Source organism: Epinephelus fuscoguttatus, linkage group LG21, assembly GCF_011397635.1.
Source record: "Epinephelus fuscoguttatus linkage group LG21, E.fuscoguttatus.final_Chr_v1".
NCBI lineage: Eukaryota > Metazoa > Chordata > Actinopteri > Perciformes > Serranidae > Epinephelus > Epinephelus fuscoguttatus.
The window spans coordinates 20,912,917-20,931,278 of record NC_064772.1 but is presented as its reverse complement, the minus strand read 5'-3'; the positions used below and the strand labels follow the sequence as shown (position 1 = coordinate 20,931,278).

Below are 18,362 nucleotides of genomic sequence, written 5' to 3'. Positions count from 1 at the left end.
GTGTTTGCCTGTTTGACCTCATAGTTTCTGATGATGTGGTCAGGGCTGCTTAACTGGTTTGTCTGCATATCACTTATTCTCTGCAGCACTCTGCCCTCAGGATGATGAGTTAAATCATTTTAACTACTTTAACTGTTTTGTTTAAATGCTAGAGCTTCATTAAATTAAGCAAATAAAAATGTTGAGTTCAACTTCATGAAGTATCACACTGCTGTAGCTGGCTCACCTGGACACTTGAGATACAAATCTACACAGGTACAGCTTCTCTGAAAGGCTCCTGCTTAAATCAGTGGTGGTGAATGTAGGTAAATTAGGTCATTCTGGAGCCCTTAACTAGTTCTGGGAAGGCCAATGAGCGTCACCGGTGAGATGACAACTCCTTAAGGTATGTGCCCCTAGCTGGATGAGATGCACCTGCAACAAGATGCACAAGCACATTTGAAGTCATGCGCAGAGCCTCAGAGCTGTGAGGGACAAACTAACCGGCGTTAACTTGGCTTTTTCAACTCGGTCGCAGTGACAACAGAGCCGAAACCCTGGGTCCACTCCGTGCCAGGTAAGTGACAGACAACAACAGGTTTGTCTCACACAGCCCGCATGTGGAGACATGTTAAAGACTCAGCACGCCTCTGCGCTCATGGCGCTGTGCGTAAAAGTATTCAGACGCATGTTTGTCGGCTTTACAGATCTGAGAGTCACTTTTTATCAGCGTGATTTTGTGTGACAAGACTTGACATCTATGTCGACTGATCCTATCAACCAAGACAATCTGAAAGCAGGGAGGTGGGGGTGGGGGGGGTGATATGGTGGCATCAGGTCGCTGTCATTGTGTGCAAGTGTTTTAAATAATTCAATTTTGCGACACAGCTTCGCTCTTTAAAGGATATTCTTCCACTTAATAAAAGAGAGACTCATACGTGCACAAAGGTTTCTGTTCATTGGCATGACTGCACTTCTCCAGCTTAACCTTCCTGGTCAAACCAGTTCTGTTGCAGTGATAATGACTTTCCTTGTGTTGCTGCTGGATCTTTTTTTCATGACATTTACCGCCGAGTCTCACATCATATTCTAGTTTAACCCTCTGCAGACCCACACAAATTGTATGTTTCCCCCCAGTGTCTCTGAAATGTGTGTAACATCAATCTACAGGAGGGTTAAAGAAGTTTCACAGAAGCACATCTCTTTATTTGAGCAGCGCAGCAGCAGAGCAGATGGACCAGGTATCCAACCGGTCAGGAGTGGGCACTGATGATGTTTCAGACGAGTTTACATGGAGCTCTGATGAAGAACAGGTAAGGTAACAACAACCAGACACTACACTGTTCCAGGAGCGCAGCCAGACGTTGTACACAGTCAGGGCTCACCTAAGCCTAGGGGGAACCAGGGGCATGCTCCCTCATTTACAGACACTATATGCAGTATTTTCAAGCCTGTTGAGATGATAGACAGCCTAAAAATCTGGGAAAAACATGGAAAAAATCATCCTGTTGAGCCTATATTCTATGTTGTATCCAAAGGCCAAAACACACCGGCGGCGTACGATGCGCGTCAAAACAGCCGCTCCCATTATTTTCTATTTATAAACCCACACCAGTGGCGGCTTGACGCGCGTTGACGTGCCACGCCCAGCACTTTACGCTATTATCCTATTTTTCCAGCGTCACTGCCCTTGAAAAAGCACTATTTTGTACTTCCCAGCCTAGCAGACTGGAGTGTGCAATAGAAATCCGGTTGACGCCCTGCAGTGCAACGCTTTTTGTGTGTGTTGGAGGTGGCACTTTACTCGCGTCAATGACGCCGCCGTCATATGACGCCGCCCGTGTGTTTTGACCTTAAGTGTTATTCAGCTGTCATTCTGAAAACAAAACAAATCCCTTCCACTGCTGAATCAGCATCACAAGTGGTTGAATCACTCTTAAGTTATGTTTTGATTCTGAAAGATGAATCTGCATTGATTTCCTCATGTTTCATAAACTTTAAACGTAGTTTCAAAATTGTTTCAACGCTGAAACAGATCTTTCTGAAATTTCAGTCCTGATTTATGAGAATTTTTGCTAACTTTTTAACAACCATCAGAATTAAACATTGATTCAATGTTGGTTAAATGTTGAAACAACAACTGACATAATTTCAACCACATTTCAAAATCGAAGGTCGGTTGTGTGCTGGACTAAGTTTCACTCCTGCCATCTAAAGGAGGCAAAACTACGCTGGAGTAGGGTTCACGGAATTCATGATTAGCTAACAAGTCTGCTATATTTAAATCTATCCCATAAAAATCTGTAATTGAAAAACAAGTATCCCCAACAATTAAGGGTGTGTGCTTTGTTTCAAGGAATTTGGGTGTCCCTTGCCAAATAGATTGAGCATCAAAAACTCAATTTATCTGTCTTCTTGTCTTCTTCTACTTTAATGATTTTATTGGGTGGGACAAATCCACATGTTCTAATTGAGGGAAGTGTCCTCTGCGTCCACCCAAAATCTACGCCTATGCCGACAATGCCAAAATAAGATAAGACAGAACTTTATTGATCCCGTGGGTAATTGCTGAAATGTGGTTTAAATAGTCTGAACTGGATGATAAGGCCAACAGAACAATATTCACTCAGTCATATTAGATTTGTTCAGTGGGTGGCACAGCAGGATCAACAACATGGGCATATATTATTATTATTATCTGAATGACAAAGTTGAAGGTATTTTAAAAACCTAAAAGATTCAGGGCTTTTTAGAAAACATTCAGAGCTGGGGCACCTGAAGCCACCCCCCTGCTCCGCCCCTGCACTGTCCCAGTTAACATAAAGCTCCTGCTGCTTGTATATGACATTTAGACTTCTTTCATACAATTCACTAAAATCATGCACTTCTAGTATAACCTCTAATTATCTGTGACATGGAAAACCTGTGACTGCCCTCTTGTGGGTCACACTCATTACACTATGTGTCACCTCACACAAGTGGGATTGCTGTTGCCTCTCTGATGCAAAGCCCAGCAGGCTCGTAATGCTGTTTATCATCTGCGCAGACTCACAGGAGATGTTGCTCATGTCTCTGTCTTGCTCTGTCTGTCTGTCTACTTCTTTTACCCTCCAGTCAGAATTATACACATCTTATCATTTGACAGAACAAATATGCCATATCTTAGTAATGTCTCAGTAATGGTCACATGTCCTCCACCAGAACTCTGACCCTCAGGGACAGTGTCTCGCTGCACCACAGACTCCTCTGCCGACCTACAAACAGAGGTTTGATGAATTTAAGAAGTTGTTCAAAGAAGTGCCGGAGTCAGAGAAGCTCATAGTGGGTGAGTGACAAAGACTGCTTGTTCCATGATACAGATATTTATTTTATTACACTTAAATGAGTTAATTATATTCTTACAGAGATCCAGTAATTCAAATTTCCATTTTTAAAAATCTGCACACCATATTTTATGCCATGAAATTACAAAATACTCCGGTATTCAGTGCAGTTATGGTCTCTGGTCAAATGAGAACCTCCTATCATTCGATCAGTGAGAGGTCACAGGCCAATATTTTAACCAAACTTACACACTATTCAGTAAATATTAAAATCCAAGACTACTTGTTTTATAGCTCCACTGTTGCTTCAAACAGAAAATGATCATGTTTGATCCTGCGCTGTAACTAATAAATGTTAAAAATCTCTGGAGAAGGTGAATCACAGTACGTCTCTCACCACAGTGGCCTGTTTTATAAATACAGTATCACAGAACACCTCAGGCACACTCATTTGTATGGATGATGTACCTGCTTCAGCAACCCTTTATATATTTCTCCTCAGACTACCCATGTGCCCTTCAGCGGGACATCCTCCTTCAGGGACGCCTCTACCTCGCAGAGAACTGGCTCTGCTTCTACAGCAACGTGTTTCGGGGTACAAAGGTAATGAGAAAGTAGAGAACAGACAGAAGAGGGGAGAGTGTATAGTGTAGGACAGGGGTCAGCAACCTTTACTATCAAAATAAAATCTGTCTGGAGCTGCAAGACAAATGCTACTCATTTCCATATGATTTTATTTTTTAAATCCGCTAGAGAAGGGCTTAAGAGCTGCATGTGGCTCCAGAACCACAGGTTGCCTACCCCTGGTCTAGGAGCACAAAGGGCTCACATTCATGTCACTGCAAATGTGTGGACAAAGCAACAAAATAAAGTGCAGGAGTATATTTTCTTATAGGTGACATATGCATGCTTCTTCTTTAAAGTACATCTCAATAATGTTGGTTTATTATCTTTAAATAATAGCTGACTATTTCACACTGTTAATACTTTACTTGCCTTTTAAAAGTGGGAGAAAAGATAAATAGTGTGCCGAAACTTAAAGGAAAAATCTGCTCTAGAACACTAGATTAAAACAACTGCATTTCTGCCCCTCCTTTTGTTGTGGTTTTTGTGTTATTCCCTCAAAAGGCGACTTTAACAAACACAGAGAAATGTATATTTTGAATGTTTTCAGCAACACTAGACTAAAAGTGTGTGCACATCCAGGCAAAAATACTTCAGTTCAAAAGAGACCGTAATTGAGTTGATTGCTGCCTCGACAAGAAATACCCGTTTTCTCTTTTACATTTTCCTGAGGAAGATCTTGAGATCAAAATGTTGCCTTAAAGGAAAAGAGATGTAAACTATTTAGTTGGAGCCGACATTGTGCCGATCTCCTGTGTGAACTTCAGCCATACAAACCACAAGATAAATATCCTATTTTGGTGTCAGCGAGGAATTCTAGTTTGCAATCATGTGCAACAGATGAACAACAGCTGAGCTATAACAGGAAGAACAAGGAAGATACAGTAACTGCAGTTGACCATATGATAATGCAACGATGCTGCTGAGCCGTGAGTTCATGCCTCCTCCTGGGAGAGTTACTCAAAGTCATAAGACATTTGACTCTATCTGACAACATAATGGATTTTTTCTTTATAGCACTCTTTGATAAGTGCTTTAACCACTGTAACCTTTCACCTGTTTTATAGATCACACTGACTCTTAAAGACATTGTGACTGTGACCAGAGAGAAAACAGCTCGGCTAATACCCAACGCCATCCAGATCTGCACGAGCACAGAGAAGGTATAATGTGTCAGAACTGAAGAGAGCAGAGTTTGTTCCCCGTGTCATAAACACATCATCAATCACTGTTTCTGTCTTTCTGTCTTCACCTGCAGTTCTTCTTCACATCCTTCTCGGCAAGAGAGAAGAGTTACCTGGGTGTTTTCCGCATGTGGCAAAACACGCTGCTGAACAAGGTAAAGCTCTGCTCCACTGAACTGCTATTAATACAGTCTCCTATCTACAGACACTGATCAGTGAGATTTTCATACTCCATGTGGGAGTAACCGCTGTTCATGCAGGTTCAACAATAGTCCCTGTTTCAGACCTTCAGTCACGTGTGTCCACATACCTGCAGTCATTTCACATGTATCACTGTCGTCACACAGACTTTGCTGCCGTCCAATGACTCGACAGCTATGACTATAGCTCTGTGACTTTACCCCATTATGCAGCACTTATCTAATCAGTCCAGAGTACATACACTGCCCTTGTCTTCCCTTTGCTGCTCTGTTATTGCACTGAGGGGGAAGATCTGCACACAGCGGCACAGCAGAGTTTAATCATGAGGCCGACAGATACAAGCTTTTGTTTATTGTTTCACATAATGACGTGTTGTGTTTGGCATGATTAAGCTATATGCATGTCAGAGATGTGGTTGAAACTAAACAGCTGAGCCACCATATTTGTGTTCATCCACATCTTTGCATACATTGGCTGTGATTCAGGAGCTAGAGAGGATTGTCCACTGATGGGAAGATTGACTCGTCCAGTCTGCATGTTGAAGTATCTTTGGACAGGATACTATGTGGAATGTGTGTGAATGTTTAACTGAGTAGCAGTTGGCAGCTTCTGTGGTAGTGTATGGATGTGTATGTGTGGGTGAATGTGACAAGTACAGTAAAGTGTATTTAAAAGCAGAGCCAATCATTTTGGGAAAACCTCCAGCTACTCTCAGTCAAGATGAAAAATACCTACTTACAATCTTGAGAATCACAGCACTGAAACAGATCACCAAAGAGTGGAATACAAACGAACCCCCAGATATAATGAAATGGAAAGGTATGATTCAAGAAGTAAAATCTATTGAGAAAGTGACTCACCAAATAAGGATTAGGAACTTGATAGAAATAAATCAATGCCAGCAGACACCATTATCACTTAAAACTTGCTGGATTACCATTAATCTCAGTGGGCCCAGGTTTGAGCCCTTGCCAGTAAGGGTGCTTTCAGACCTAGAGTTTGCGTGCTTTGGTTTGAATCAGGGACTAATGTTGTTACAAAGATGCATAATTGCCAAGAGTTGGTTTGTGTTCTCCTTAGAAAAATCCAGGAAGTAAACAAAATGTTGAAGAAGAGTACACTTGTAAGATAAATGTGACACTTTCTAATGTCGCAATGGAGGGACAACTACGCAGGTTGATTTTAGCGCTGCTCATCGTGGACTATATTGCTGCCATTGTTCATTTTAGTCAAACCATACAGTTTGAAAACGAGGCACGGCTCCAACTAGAAAACAATGTTTTGATGCATTGGATGTGCTGAATGTGCATATTAAGGCAGTACAGGAGGAGGTGCACATTAATAATCCTCCAGGACTGTAACATGCTCATGTTTAACCCAAACAATGTGTCATGTGACTGCAGTTGGTTCAGATCCAGGTCATAATTAGTTCTCACCACAAATAAACTACACCAGAGTTTGTTTGTAACCAGACCGAGACCACCTCTTCAAGAAGGTCTTGGTCCGGTTGTTTTGGTGCGCACCCGAGTGCAATTGCTGTGTTCACACCTGCCCAAATGAACTGCACTTGGGGGGCAAATGAACTTGAGTTCAATTGAACCGAACCAAACACGGCAGCAAACCTTACAAAGTTTAACAGGCTATTCATTTTTATATTTGTATGGTTAAATATTATTTATTTACTCGCCCCTGGTCTCTTGTTTTTCTGCAAAAGTAGCCCCTTTGCAAAGCAAGTTGAGAATCCCTGATACAGAGCATTGGCAGTGTGAACACATTAATGTGTTTTTAAGAGGAGAAAGCAGGCAGCAATGCTTACACTAGACTCCTCTTATAGACAGGCACTATGGCAGCCTGTACCCACGGGGGTGTGAGTCTGCCGGGACCTGCAGCACAAACACCTGTATATAAAAACATCACTAGAGTTCATTGACCTCTCCAGGTGTGGCCATGAGGGCTGATTTACATGCTGCCTTTCACCGCACAGAGCGCACTTGACGCTCCGCATGTGTCGAAGCTCAAACTATTAACGGAGTCGCTTCTAAACAAAGGCGCTTGTCTGGCCGTACGAACTGGCGGTGAACCGGACTTTCGACAGGTAGGACGAGCTTTTATTTACCTTTTATCGTGGTGTAAATCTGGGCGGCGCGTCTTTACGCCCCTGCGCTCGCTCCGGGGACTTCCTGAATGTGCGTCCAGGTTCCAGATCACTGTGTGACAGCCTGCTGAAGCTCACAGCCGCGGGGGAAATGTCCTCTGACAAGTAAGTAAAGTCTGAGTGAGTGAATCTGAAACTTTCTCTCGGTGTTAGACGCGCTAGTGCGGCTCCATATGGAAATACGCTTTTATTTCCCGTCGGATTAAACACGCCTACAGTGATAGAGACGGGTTTTTTTTTTTATCACTGTGCCATATGGAGCAGCATATCTTGGTTTTGTAATTTTGTGAGAGTGAGCTTCTCCTGGTTGTCAACACAGAAATGTAATCTGAATATCCCAGCGGTCACAGAGACAATAAGGTTTGCAGGTTGTTTGTCACCCATGGAGATAAGACTGTAAATTATACTGTGTGGAGGCTGGATGTCCCTAGGTTACCACAAACTACTACAAACTCTGAGTCACCTTGAGTTTATTGTTCATATTGTGCTTTCTATCTGTCAAAGCTTAGTTCTTATGGGGCAAGAGCAAGACATTGCCTCAGTTGATGTTTCCATGTCTTTGTGATCTCTGTTTCTACCATACATTCAGCCTCTGACCAGCTTGGAGTTGTGGCAGATGGTTAAACAGCATTATGGGTATGACCTGGGCCTGAGCCATGAAGAGATGGAGAGTTTACAGCTATCAGCAGAATCAAGCACGCCGACCAGGTGAGCGAGCTTCCACCTGCACCTTTCACATGGTCACAGTGCGCTGTAATTTAACACTACCTGTTTGTCTGCAGCCTGACAGTGAGGCCTGGTGGTGACGATGGTGGTATAGGGAGACTTGAGCGCCCTCATTCCCTTCGCCTCAATGGGATGGAGCATGTGCCTTTAGAGGCTTCCACTCCTCAAGGGGAGGACTTGCCTTCCCCCGTCGGCTCACAGAGCCCTCCCAATGCGGTATTACTTTTGTTTTCATCATTGTTTCGTCTGTGTATGCATGTCTTAATCTTTTCACACCTCATTGTTTGTTTTGTATCGCCTTTCAGCAGGATGACTCTCGCAGCACCCCGTCTCAGAGGCGCAGCCCAGTTCCTTCGCTGGACCGTCTTGCTCCAGAACGGGTCTCCAAGCGCTCCTCGCTCTCTCTTGACCTCAACGCTAACGAGAACGACGCGTCCGAGCAGAGCGGTTCAGAGAGCATCGAGGATGGTAAGAGGAGGCTGGAGATTGCTTGATTTTATGTGATGTATTTTTGTGGTTTAATATTTCTTTTCTCTGAACTTTTTGCCTCGTCAGTGGAGGAGCGGGTGGGTTTGTCCCAGGTGCAGGGTCGAGTTTATCTGAACAAGGTGTTCCACATCAGCGCCAGCAAGATGTTTGAGCTGCTCTTCACTGACTCCAGCTTCATCCGCAGGTTCATGAACATCAGGAAGACGACCAGTAAGTATTGAACCTGTTTTAATTTAGATTTTAAGGCATAAGCAGGAGCTCTATACACATTAAATCTGTTGCATTGCTTATGTAAGGTATAATGTACAGTGAGCAGGTTAATACTGTGAAATAAACCCCATCAGAGTGATGCAGGATGGTGCTGCAAACGCAGAATACCACGTACAAACTGCTGGCAGCAATGCTTGTCTGTATGATCCCTGTCAAAAAAAGAAATAGAATTATTTTCAGCCATCCCTGAAACTGATTAATCCACTAATACTTGCCAATAAAAGCTTCCACGTGTACCATTCAAGTTGTCCTTTTGTGTTCTCAGATGCCAGCTCTACTGCTTGGCAAAAAGACGCTTCGGGAAACATGAAGAGGAGTCTGAACTACACAATAACCATCAGCAACCCTCTGATTGGCAAGTTTTCCACCGCCACAGAGAACCAGGTTTGTTTACATCCGTGTGTGAATAATGTGTGAACGCCTGAATGGATAAACAAACACATATTTGTACTCCCATTATCTCCCAGACGCTGTACAAAGAATCGAGGGATGGTCAGTATTACCACGTAGAGTCCGAGGTTTACACTCATGACGTTCCCTATCACGACTACTTCTACACGCAAAACCGGTACTACATCATAAGAAACTCGAAGCGGAAGTGTCGACTAAGGTAAGACATTATTACCATAATGTGACTTGTACATTTTTTTAAGTGACTGCAGTTTACAGTGTTTGTTGTGCTGCCAGGGTCTACACTGACGTGAAATACAAGAAGCAGCCATGGGGCCTGATCAAGTCCTTCATCACCAAAAACTCCTGGAGCGGCATAGAAGATTACTTCAGACAGCTCGGTAAGTGGAAAGCTGTCCCTGTCGCCTTTTCTCAGCTTGTGGTTTTATTATGCCTCAATGTTGGCGACAGCGGTGGCCGGAGGCATTGTGTTTTGGGGTTGTCTGTCTGTACCATTCTTGTGAATGCGGTATCTCGGGAATTGCGTAAGGGCATTTTTTAATATTTGGCACAAATGTCAACTTGGACTCAAGGATGAACTGATTAGATTTTGGTGGTCAAAGGTCAAGGTCAGTTATGGAAATATTCACTCAAATGTCTAATAGGATAAAAAAATAATGAAGTGATGACATTTCCCATCCAAATGGTCAAAGGTCATTGTCACTGTGGCATCATAATGTTCTGCAGAAACACTTCTCTGGCCATTTTGGGTCATAACTCAGGAACAGAAGGAGAGACATTTGGTCAGATACTGAATTTGTGACAGTAATTTTGGGTTTCCATCTTGAAACTGTGCTGATTGTGTAGATTTTCTGAGCTGCCGGGTGGAATGAGTGTGTCAAGCAGTAAGTTTTAGAATATGTAGCTTATTGCAGCAACGTTATTATTTGAAGCATTGCCAGCTGTCATGGTTACAACCTCTATCCTGTTCCTCTGATAGGCCACCACAAGCTCATTGATTTTGCTGATATTGAGCCTCAGATGATTGTTGTTGCACCAACAATTATCTCTGCTCTGATATCAGCTGTTTCCACCAGCACACATCAGGCTCTGCAGCAGTGAATAATATTACAGCTGCCTTTATGAGAAAAGGAATATAATGTGCAGTCTAGCCTGCACCAGCCTGAAGCTATCAGCCATTTTATGTACACTATGCTTAAATGTCTTTCTTGTATTTTAGCAGCACTTGTTTAATCAATCAGTGTCTATATACTCGGACACTTAAATCACATGGTGTTTTTTCTGTCCTAACCGTTCTTATTCGGCCCCCATATTTGACTCTTTGTGGCCCTGTGTTGACACTGTACAGAGATGGAACTGCTGGAGGAGGAAGCAGAGATGAATCAAGGAGGTGGAGACTCTGGGAAGTCGGGTGGGCTTCGGAGGAGGAGGCGGACTTACAGCCGGACTCTGCCAGAGCACATGAAGCCCAACAAGCAGTACGGGCAAGACCCTGAACAGCACAGAGATGGCAACATGGGTACATGATGTTAACTGTTTATAATGACTTTAAAGGAATGGGTTTGCTGAGAAGATCAATACCACTCTTATGTCTGTCTGTTAGATATGAAGCTACAGCCAGTAAACCGTTAACTTAGCTTAGCATAAAGCTTAGTAGCAGGGGAAATGGCTAGCTTGGCCACCAGCACCACTTAAACTCACTAATTTACATGTTGGTTGTGGAAAGATGACAAGTTGTGGCTTTGTGGGAGTTTATGTGTTTGAAGTATCAACTTTCTGGTCGCTAGGAACACACTGTGCCCATCCAAGAAATAGTAGATTATTAACAAGACATATTGTGTCAGTGAACATTAGAGGTGCTGGTAGATGGATTGGCAGGCCAGCTGTTTCCAAAACACTGGTAGGCATTGGTGCCGTAAAGTTTAGTTGATTAAAACACACATTAAACATGGCTTAATAGCGACAATTTCAAACACAAGTACACAAATCAGCTTCACTATAACTCGCAGCATTCACAGACATTACACTTGTCTTTATCTGGACACATTTTCCCCACAAATACAACATGCTAATGTTTTTAGCACACGCCTAGGGCATTTTACATTGTATAAATTAGCTAGTGGCTAGTAGACTTTTCCTCTACTCATATGAAGCCAGGGACAACAGCAACATTTAACAAAGGTAACGTTACAAAATTGAGTTCCATTACAACTCACAAGGTTCACTGACAAAACAACTGTGTTATACTAAACACGTTTTCCAAACAAATACAACATGCTAACATTATTAGCACCAGCCTATGGCATTTAACATTGTATAAATTAGCATTTTCAAAAAAGTACCAAAATGTTCAAATGGTGACTGTTGTGCATCAAACATCCAGTCGCACTGCACTGTTGAGAATTTCTTATTGCGGTTGTAGCAACTGTAGAGCATTGAAAGCAAATGCTAGTTGTGCAAACTGTATGCCAGGTAACAGACACAGCTCTATAGACGTGTAGAGTTAGGTTACTGTCTTACTGAGTTGCACTCTTGACACACCCAGAAAACTGCAACGTTTATACTGTATCTGAGGATGTTGCAAGATGTTGCACCTCATTGGGAGGAAATATCCAGGAAAATGTCGCAAACCAGTGCAGAATGTCCTCATATTAATGACTGTAACCCAGGTTTGTTTTTTCCTTTAAATATATAATTAATTAAATGATCCATCCTACTGCATTTCAGGCCCCATAGAAATGAACGGACCGCACAGATGGAACACCTCGACGATAGTGGCTGGAATGAGTGTGATGTAAGTTAACAACCTGGAAACACACTTGTGAAACAGTTTGAGCTGTATTGTGTATAAATGAAAATAATGCCTGTATTTTGTGTTGTCAAGGAGAGTTATCTATCTAAAGTTGTCACTCTGTGCACCAGAGGTCACATTAAACTCGGCCCCCTCTGTCTCTTTCAGTTTGCTGATTCTGACGGTGATGAATCTGGGTCTGTTTTTCAAGTTGTGGGCCATGGAGGATGTGGCCCACCGCATGTACCTGAGCACAAAGCATCGGCTGAGGGAGAGGAGTGAGGCCAGGTTAGATAACTCTCTGTCTGTTTTGCATATGCATAGTCCATCTGATCTTCCCCCTTGACTCATCATCTATCACGGACAGTAACCATGTAGTTGCCACAATCACTCAGAAAGCAGAAGTCTCAGTGTGGGTGGAGAGGGGGAAGGGGTTAGTCTTCCTCCACTTTTTTATTATGTCTGTGGCGTTTTAGCAGCCCACATACAAGAGAGCTCTTATTCTAATGACTCAGTGTTTAAACTGCTGGTTTGTCAGCCTCAGTAACGGTGGTTATGTAAGTGACTTGCATCTGTGCTCCTCCACACTTAGCCCTCCTCTTAGATTTCCTTCCTTCTTGCTTTCTGCCTGCCTTCTGCTGGCTTTATGTAGCACATGTGAACATCATATTTTGCCAAGGGCATGGGTTTTGTTTACAAAAACTTAATTTTTTTGCATTCTGGTCAATTGTTTGGACCAGTTTATGGTAGAAACGTCTTTATTTATTGAGAGGAAAACACAAAATTCAGGCACCAGGTTATAATTTATAATATAGGATTTTAATGGAACATAATGCATTAAGGCGGTGTCATCATCTTCTCAGTAGACCCACCCCTCGCTCTTCCAGAACACCAGCCTCTCACCCAAATATGAGCACTCCTGGCTCCAAAAAAACAGTGATGGTGGCAGTCGTAATGCCGAACTTAAGGCTTCAAAACAGGAGTCCACAAACCAATGGGTGACATCACACTAGGTGGCGGTGATCAAATATGAATCAAGATTCTGTTATTGCATATTTCTCACCTCAATTATTTTTAGAAACATATTTTAGTGTACTATTTAGTTGTAAAATCAGAAAGTCTGTGACCCGGCTGCCATGTTCTCATTTTACAGCTAAACAGTACACTAAAATATGTTTCTGAAGACGTTTGAGGTGAGAAATAGCCAATGCAGTCACAGAATCTATATATTTGATTAGCGCTGCCTAGTTTGACAGTCTGACTGCAGTTTACGAGCAGTATCATCACAAATATGCTATGTTTTAAAAGTGGAAAGTAGTCACACACTGAGAAAAATAAATTATGCACAGAATATATATATATATATAATATATATATATATATATTTTGATGCATCGATAATCTTTTTATTGTCGCATCGCAGCCCTCTGAATCAGAACTGAATTATGAGGTGCCCAGAGATTCCCACCCCAAACTGCAACCAAATGGTTTCGCTCCTCTATGCACTCTCATGTGCATCTTCAGATTTAATTTACTGCAAAGTCTTTTCTCACAAATGCTACAACCAAGTGGTTTTTCTCTTCTTGCAGAGAAATCGTTTCTCACAAACGCTACAACCAAATGGTTTCCATCCCTTACGGACTCTCACGTGTCTCTGCAGAAGGCTCTTGTAGCTGAATCTAATTTCACAAACGCTGCAGCGCCATGGTTTCTGTCCTGTGATAGATGATGATGGTCGATGTGAGTCTGAGCTGCTGGCTGCCTCTGTTTCCATCTGTTGAGCTGAGCTGCCTGCTGCAGCCTCTGTGCTCTCCCCAGTTTGGCTTTCTTGATCATCTTCACTCTTGGTGATATCAGCCTCCTCCAGTCCTCGAGGCTGATCCCCCGCCAGACTGGTCCAGAAGTCCTGCTGTTTTTCTTTAATGTGTGGGTGCTCTGGGTCCTCCTGGTCCAGACTGGGGCTCACCTCAGGGGGAGCATCTGCAGGGAACACTGAAACACACACAACAAGAAGTTTGAAATGCTATTAGTTTACAACCATTTTTGCAGAAGAATAAGAAAAGAGATAAACAGTAATGTGAAAGTCAGAGTTCCCTTAGGGAGTGTAAGAAAAAAAAATGCAACTGAGATGTGACTAAAACCCATGAAATGAATATGAAGACTGAGAGTGACCCTAAAACTTTACAAACCTGATTGAACTTTGGTGTTGGAAACAGCATCCAGAAGTTTGTGTCGTTCCTCATTTTCTTTTAAACGAGATACCACCTCCTCATAATCCGTTAGTGTTCTGTCAACCAGCCTAAATATCTCTTCAGTGACTGCATCCAGCTGCTGCCTCTGTCCATCCGTCTGCTTTGACATGGTGCTAAACACAGAAACCTTTTCTCCAGAGAAATGTCCTCAGAGGTGACTTAACAGTAAAAAGTGAGTCATAACAGTTTGGTCTCTTACAAACATCTGCTGCTGTTGCTAGGTTACGACCCTGCCAATCCATTTTCATTTCATAACTTTAATAATAGTACCTGTACCTAAGTAGAATTTTGAGGTACTTTACATTACAGTAGGCTATTTAAATTTCATGCTACTTCATAGGCTACTGCTACTCCATTACATCATGGAGGCAAATATTGCACCTTACTTAATTTTTTCTTTAACCCTTAGTTACTTTGGAGATTCAGATAATGCAAAATATAATTAACTTATAAATTATGATGCATTATTAGCACTCAGAACTTTATAGGCCCTACTTATACCACACTGTAAAAATACTCTGTGTAAAGTAGGCTTAAAATCTTGCATTGAAAACCTTACATAAGTAAAAGTACAAAAACAATGTTGGCATAAAGACATACAGCATATCCAAGGTAAAAGTACTCCTTATGCAGAATGGCTCATTTCAGAATATCATATAGTACATTATTGTATAATAATTATTGATGCATTCATGCGTTCATGACATTAATATTGCAGCCACAGACTGTAACAATAATGACGAAGCTACTGTGACGTCACACATTGGTTTGTCTTCTCTTTGAAACCTCGAGTTCGGCCATCGCCATCTTTGTTTTTGTGGAACCATTAGTGACCATATGTGGTGTTGTGGAGGAATGAGGGGTGGCTCTGATGCATGATGCACTTAATTATGCATAACTTTAAGCCTTAATAAAATGAAAACGGGTGTCTAATCATCAGCCGGCACTTATTTTACTCAGAAATCCAAATTTTTTAAAATGGTTTGCCTCTCATTCACATGGTCTAGTCCAACTTAAATATCATAGCTTAACCAACAAAGGCTAGTGGGGAGTTTAGGCAACAAAGCCAAAGTGTTAAGTTTGTGTGCAAATATAGTTTATCTTTATGGATTATAGTGATGCTGAATTGACAAGAATACTGTCAACATGTGACACATTTTATCCTGTGTTTCCAGACTTATGTGTGTTTGAGGACACACAAGGAATTGTTAATGTGTCATATTTATTAAAGGGAGTTTGGTGCAATATTTTTCACTAGGAGCAGGATGAGAAATGAAAGGAATCTAATAGTGACCTTGCAAGATCCCCGGTCTTTGAAAAATGTTATGGTGTCTTCAGATGAGAGAGGGTGTCAGACTTTTGTCTTTTAAAGGTATTTTCAAAGTCTAGTCTAGTGCATGTTAGGCATTAATGAGCCAGCTTAGTGGTGCACTGATGTGATGACTCTGCAGAAAAGTGAAACTGAAACTCAAGCTCCAGCTGCCATCTTAACTTTCAGATGGTTCTGTTTTAAAGATGATCTTTCCTTTCTTACTAATGTGCCCTGGAGTTTTAACTCAACAAGGACACATTTAACATATTTCCTACTGTAAAATTTAGAGAAACAGACAGGTATTTTCTCAGTGTTAGTGGGGACAATGAAAAGACAATGTAATGAATTTTGCTTTCTTTCTGTTGGCAGCTTGGCCTCGGAATATGGGCCCAGACAGGGACCAGGGTTCAGGAGCCCAGAGGATGCACAGCTGCTAAAAACTGTACTACAGGACTCCATCAACCTTTTAGAACAGGTAGGATGAGCTGGGAATGCACTGTATACATGAAAGGTCTGATTGTACTGTACAGTGTGGCCATGACTCTGCAGTGCTTTGTGCAAAGTAATGTAGTTCATCATAGATTTTTGACACATAATTAGAAAGCAGAATTTAACAACCAGCAGGTGTCCATCACATAAATTCACACCTATTTTTTAACATTTTTTTAACACCTTAATCAGGTTTTCTAGCTGCTGACTCATTTCTTCTTCTCCTCACAGCTCCGCAGCTCCCTGCTGGTGCTGCAGCAGAACTTTGCGTTGGCCAATCGCACAGCAGCACCACAGTGATGCTTCACACTGGAGACTACACAGTGCCTGTCTCCAGCCCCGGGGGGAGACAGGACTGCAGCAGTGAGCTGCCTCTGAGGAAATCTCTGGTATCCAGTGACATTGCCATGTAGATGCGTCCCCAGACCTCTGACATGCCGTGTGTTGCCAGGGGTTACACGTCCCAAAGCCTGTGGCGGGGCATCAGGTGCCAGGATGTTTTTAAACCTTTGGACTGACTGCTGCAGGGACAGAGTTACATCAGTCGGCTGCACACGGAGCAGCAGGTTTAGATTTCTTTAGGGTGCTATTGTCAGCTCCCTTGGCTGGCTTCTTTTTCACTCTTTACTTAAATAGCAGCATTGGATTTTAGAAAACTCTTTACCTATGTGTCGTCTTATGTTCTTATGAGCCTTGTGCCGCATCAGATGAACTTTTGGAAATACTTTTATTTGCGTTTTATTTCAGGGAAGTGAATCAGTTATTTAAAAAAACAATTTTCTCTCTTTACAGTTTTGCACATATTTTAATTTTTGCACAAGTGCCTTGTAGATTTGGCCTGTTTAAATATATTTTGGGATTTTTATTTTTTCCAATAAAATTGAAAGGATCAGAGAGACTCTTTTGTAATCATAGTAATTCATCCTTTTTTGTGTATGTAAACTGTGACATTAAATTTACAAATTGCAAATAAAAAACACATGTATATATTTTATAATACTGTATATGAGCCAAATCTGGTGTACAGAGATACTGCTGATGGTGTGCCTTTCTTTAGATGACATATTTAATACTCTTGATTAATTTTCTTCACTCACCTGCTCATGTGTAATCATAGTTTTATGTGCTTTCTTTTTCTACACTGAACCAAGTAAATAACTGGGTGTAAGGTCAGTGAGACTATCTCAGGTTATTGTAGTACTATGTTGTCACACTGTCAACACTAGATGCACGTTTGTTCTGTGATTTCTAAATTTACATGAACACTAGTCTTTATTTTCCCAATTGTTGGTGACACGCCGCTTCAGTTGCCTTGAGCCTTGTTTGATGTTTACAGTGTTGTCATCACTCGTGTCTGTGTGCATATTTTTGTTCATATATTCTTACTTAAAAACACTTCTGCAAGCAATCCCTTGTTTAAAATCAGTTCCTGTTTTGTACATTTTTAGCAAATTGTAATTTTAATAAACAAGATTTCTTGCCAGAATCATTACTTCATTACTTGTTCTGACATTTTTAAGGTACAATATATTACAGATGCATATGATAATTGTCATTATTGATGGGTCTGCTATTTATTTTCTTTGACAATTATTATTGTCAAAATGTCAGATAATATAAATATTAATGAAATATTAGCCTATAAAATAGTAATGTCCATCACCGCAGCTGAGGTATTTTAATGTCTTGTTTTGTGCGACTAAGTAACCATTCAAAACAGTATTAACACAATATTATTCACAAGTACTGTAGGTACTAGTTTGAGGTACTTTAACTTGAACAATTTTTTTTAATCATACCACTTTCTACTTCTCCATTACACTTCAGAGGGAAATATTAAAATTTTTATTTCACTACAAATATGTGATAAATTACTAGTTAAGTAGCAAATTTAGATTTTTGCACACAAACCATATGAACATATTCAATTTTTCTCATTTTCCTGCAACAACATTTTATGGTTCCAGCTTCTAAAATTAAGTACTTTTATTGGTAATATGTACATGCATGTTTCTGATTGTATTCAGACAGTGTGATAGTATTTTTGCTCAAGTATTCATCATTTATCAGAATACAGACCACATAGAGAAACTGCAGGCTAAAACAAGCTCATAATCGTACACTGGCTATTTAACAGTTTTGGTTCATCATTCTTA

General features: G+C 41.4%; 2 protein-coding genes across 4 annotated transcripts; one reads left to right on the top strand and one right to left on the bottom strand.

Moving 5' to 3' along the window:
• Window positions 1-400: 400 nt before the first annotated feature.
• gramd1c (GRAM domain containing 1c) lies at window positions 401-17,703 on the top strand. Of its 3 annotated transcripts, none has more exons than XM_049564901.1 (18): window positions 401-556; window positions 1,196-1,292; window positions 3,181-3,304; window positions 3,805-3,905; window positions 4,994-5,089; window positions 5,185-5,265; window positions 8,056-8,174; window positions 8,249-8,408; window positions 8,498-8,660; window positions 8,748-8,891; window positions 9,217-9,335; window positions 9,419-9,561; window positions 9,639-9,742; window positions 10,711-10,881; window positions 12,090-12,156; window positions 12,322-12,441; window positions 16,087-16,192; window positions 16,438-17,703. In XM_049564901.1, the coding sequence occupies exons 2-18, from the start codon at window positions 1,212-1,214 to the stop codon at window positions 16,504-16,506; spliced, it is 1,968 nt and encodes a 655-aa protein (XP_049420858.1). In that variant the 5' UTR covers window positions 401-556; window positions 1,196-1,211; the 3' UTR covers window positions 16,507-17,703. The 3 variants fall into 3 exon arrangements, with proteins under 3 accessions (XP_049420858.1, XP_049420859.1, XP_049420860.1); XM_049564902.1 differs by having other exon boundaries at window positions 424-556; window positions 1,150-1,292; XM_049564903.1 differs by lacking the exons at window positions 401-556; window positions 1,196-1,292; window positions 3,181-3,304; ... (1 more) ...; window positions 4,994-5,089; window positions 5,185-5,265 and adding an exon at window positions 7,260-7,406.
• LOC125881661 (zinc finger protein 771-like) lies at window positions 13,686-16,078 on the bottom strand. Its single transcript, XM_049564905.1, has 2 exons — window positions 14,343-16,078; window positions 13,686-14,145 (listed from the first exon to the last, which is right to left on the bottom strand). The coding sequence occupies exons 1-2, from the start codon at window positions 14,512-14,514 to the stop codon at window positions 13,712-13,714; spliced, it is 606 nt and encodes a 201-aa protein (XP_049420862.1). The 5' UTR covers window positions 14,515-16,078; the 3' UTR covers window positions 13,686-13,711.
• Window positions 17,704-18,362: the final 659 nt, after the last annotated feature.

Bases quoted from the DNA above. Each gene is read 5' to 3' on its own strand.
- gramd1c (XM_049564901.1), top strand. From the start codon at position 1,212: ATGGACCAGGTATCCAACCGGTCAGGAGTGGGCACTGATGATGTTTCA. The intron at 3,906-4,993 runs GTAATGAGAAAG...CCTGTTTTATAG, and splicing joins ACGTGTTTCGGGGTACAAAG to ATCACACTGACTCTTAAAGA. The intron at 16,193-16,437 runs GTAGGATGAGCT...TTCTCCTCACAG, and splicing joins CCATCAACCTTTTAGAACAG to CTCCGCAGCTCCCTGCTGGT.
- LOC125881661 (XM_049564905.1), bottom strand. From the start codon at position 14,514: ATGTCAAAGCAGACGGATGGACAGAGGCAGCAGCTGGATGCAGTCACT. The intron at 14,146-14,342 runs GTTTGTAAAGTT...TGTGTGTTTCAG, and splicing joins CAACACCAAAGTTCAATCAG to TGTTCCCTGCAGATGCTCCC.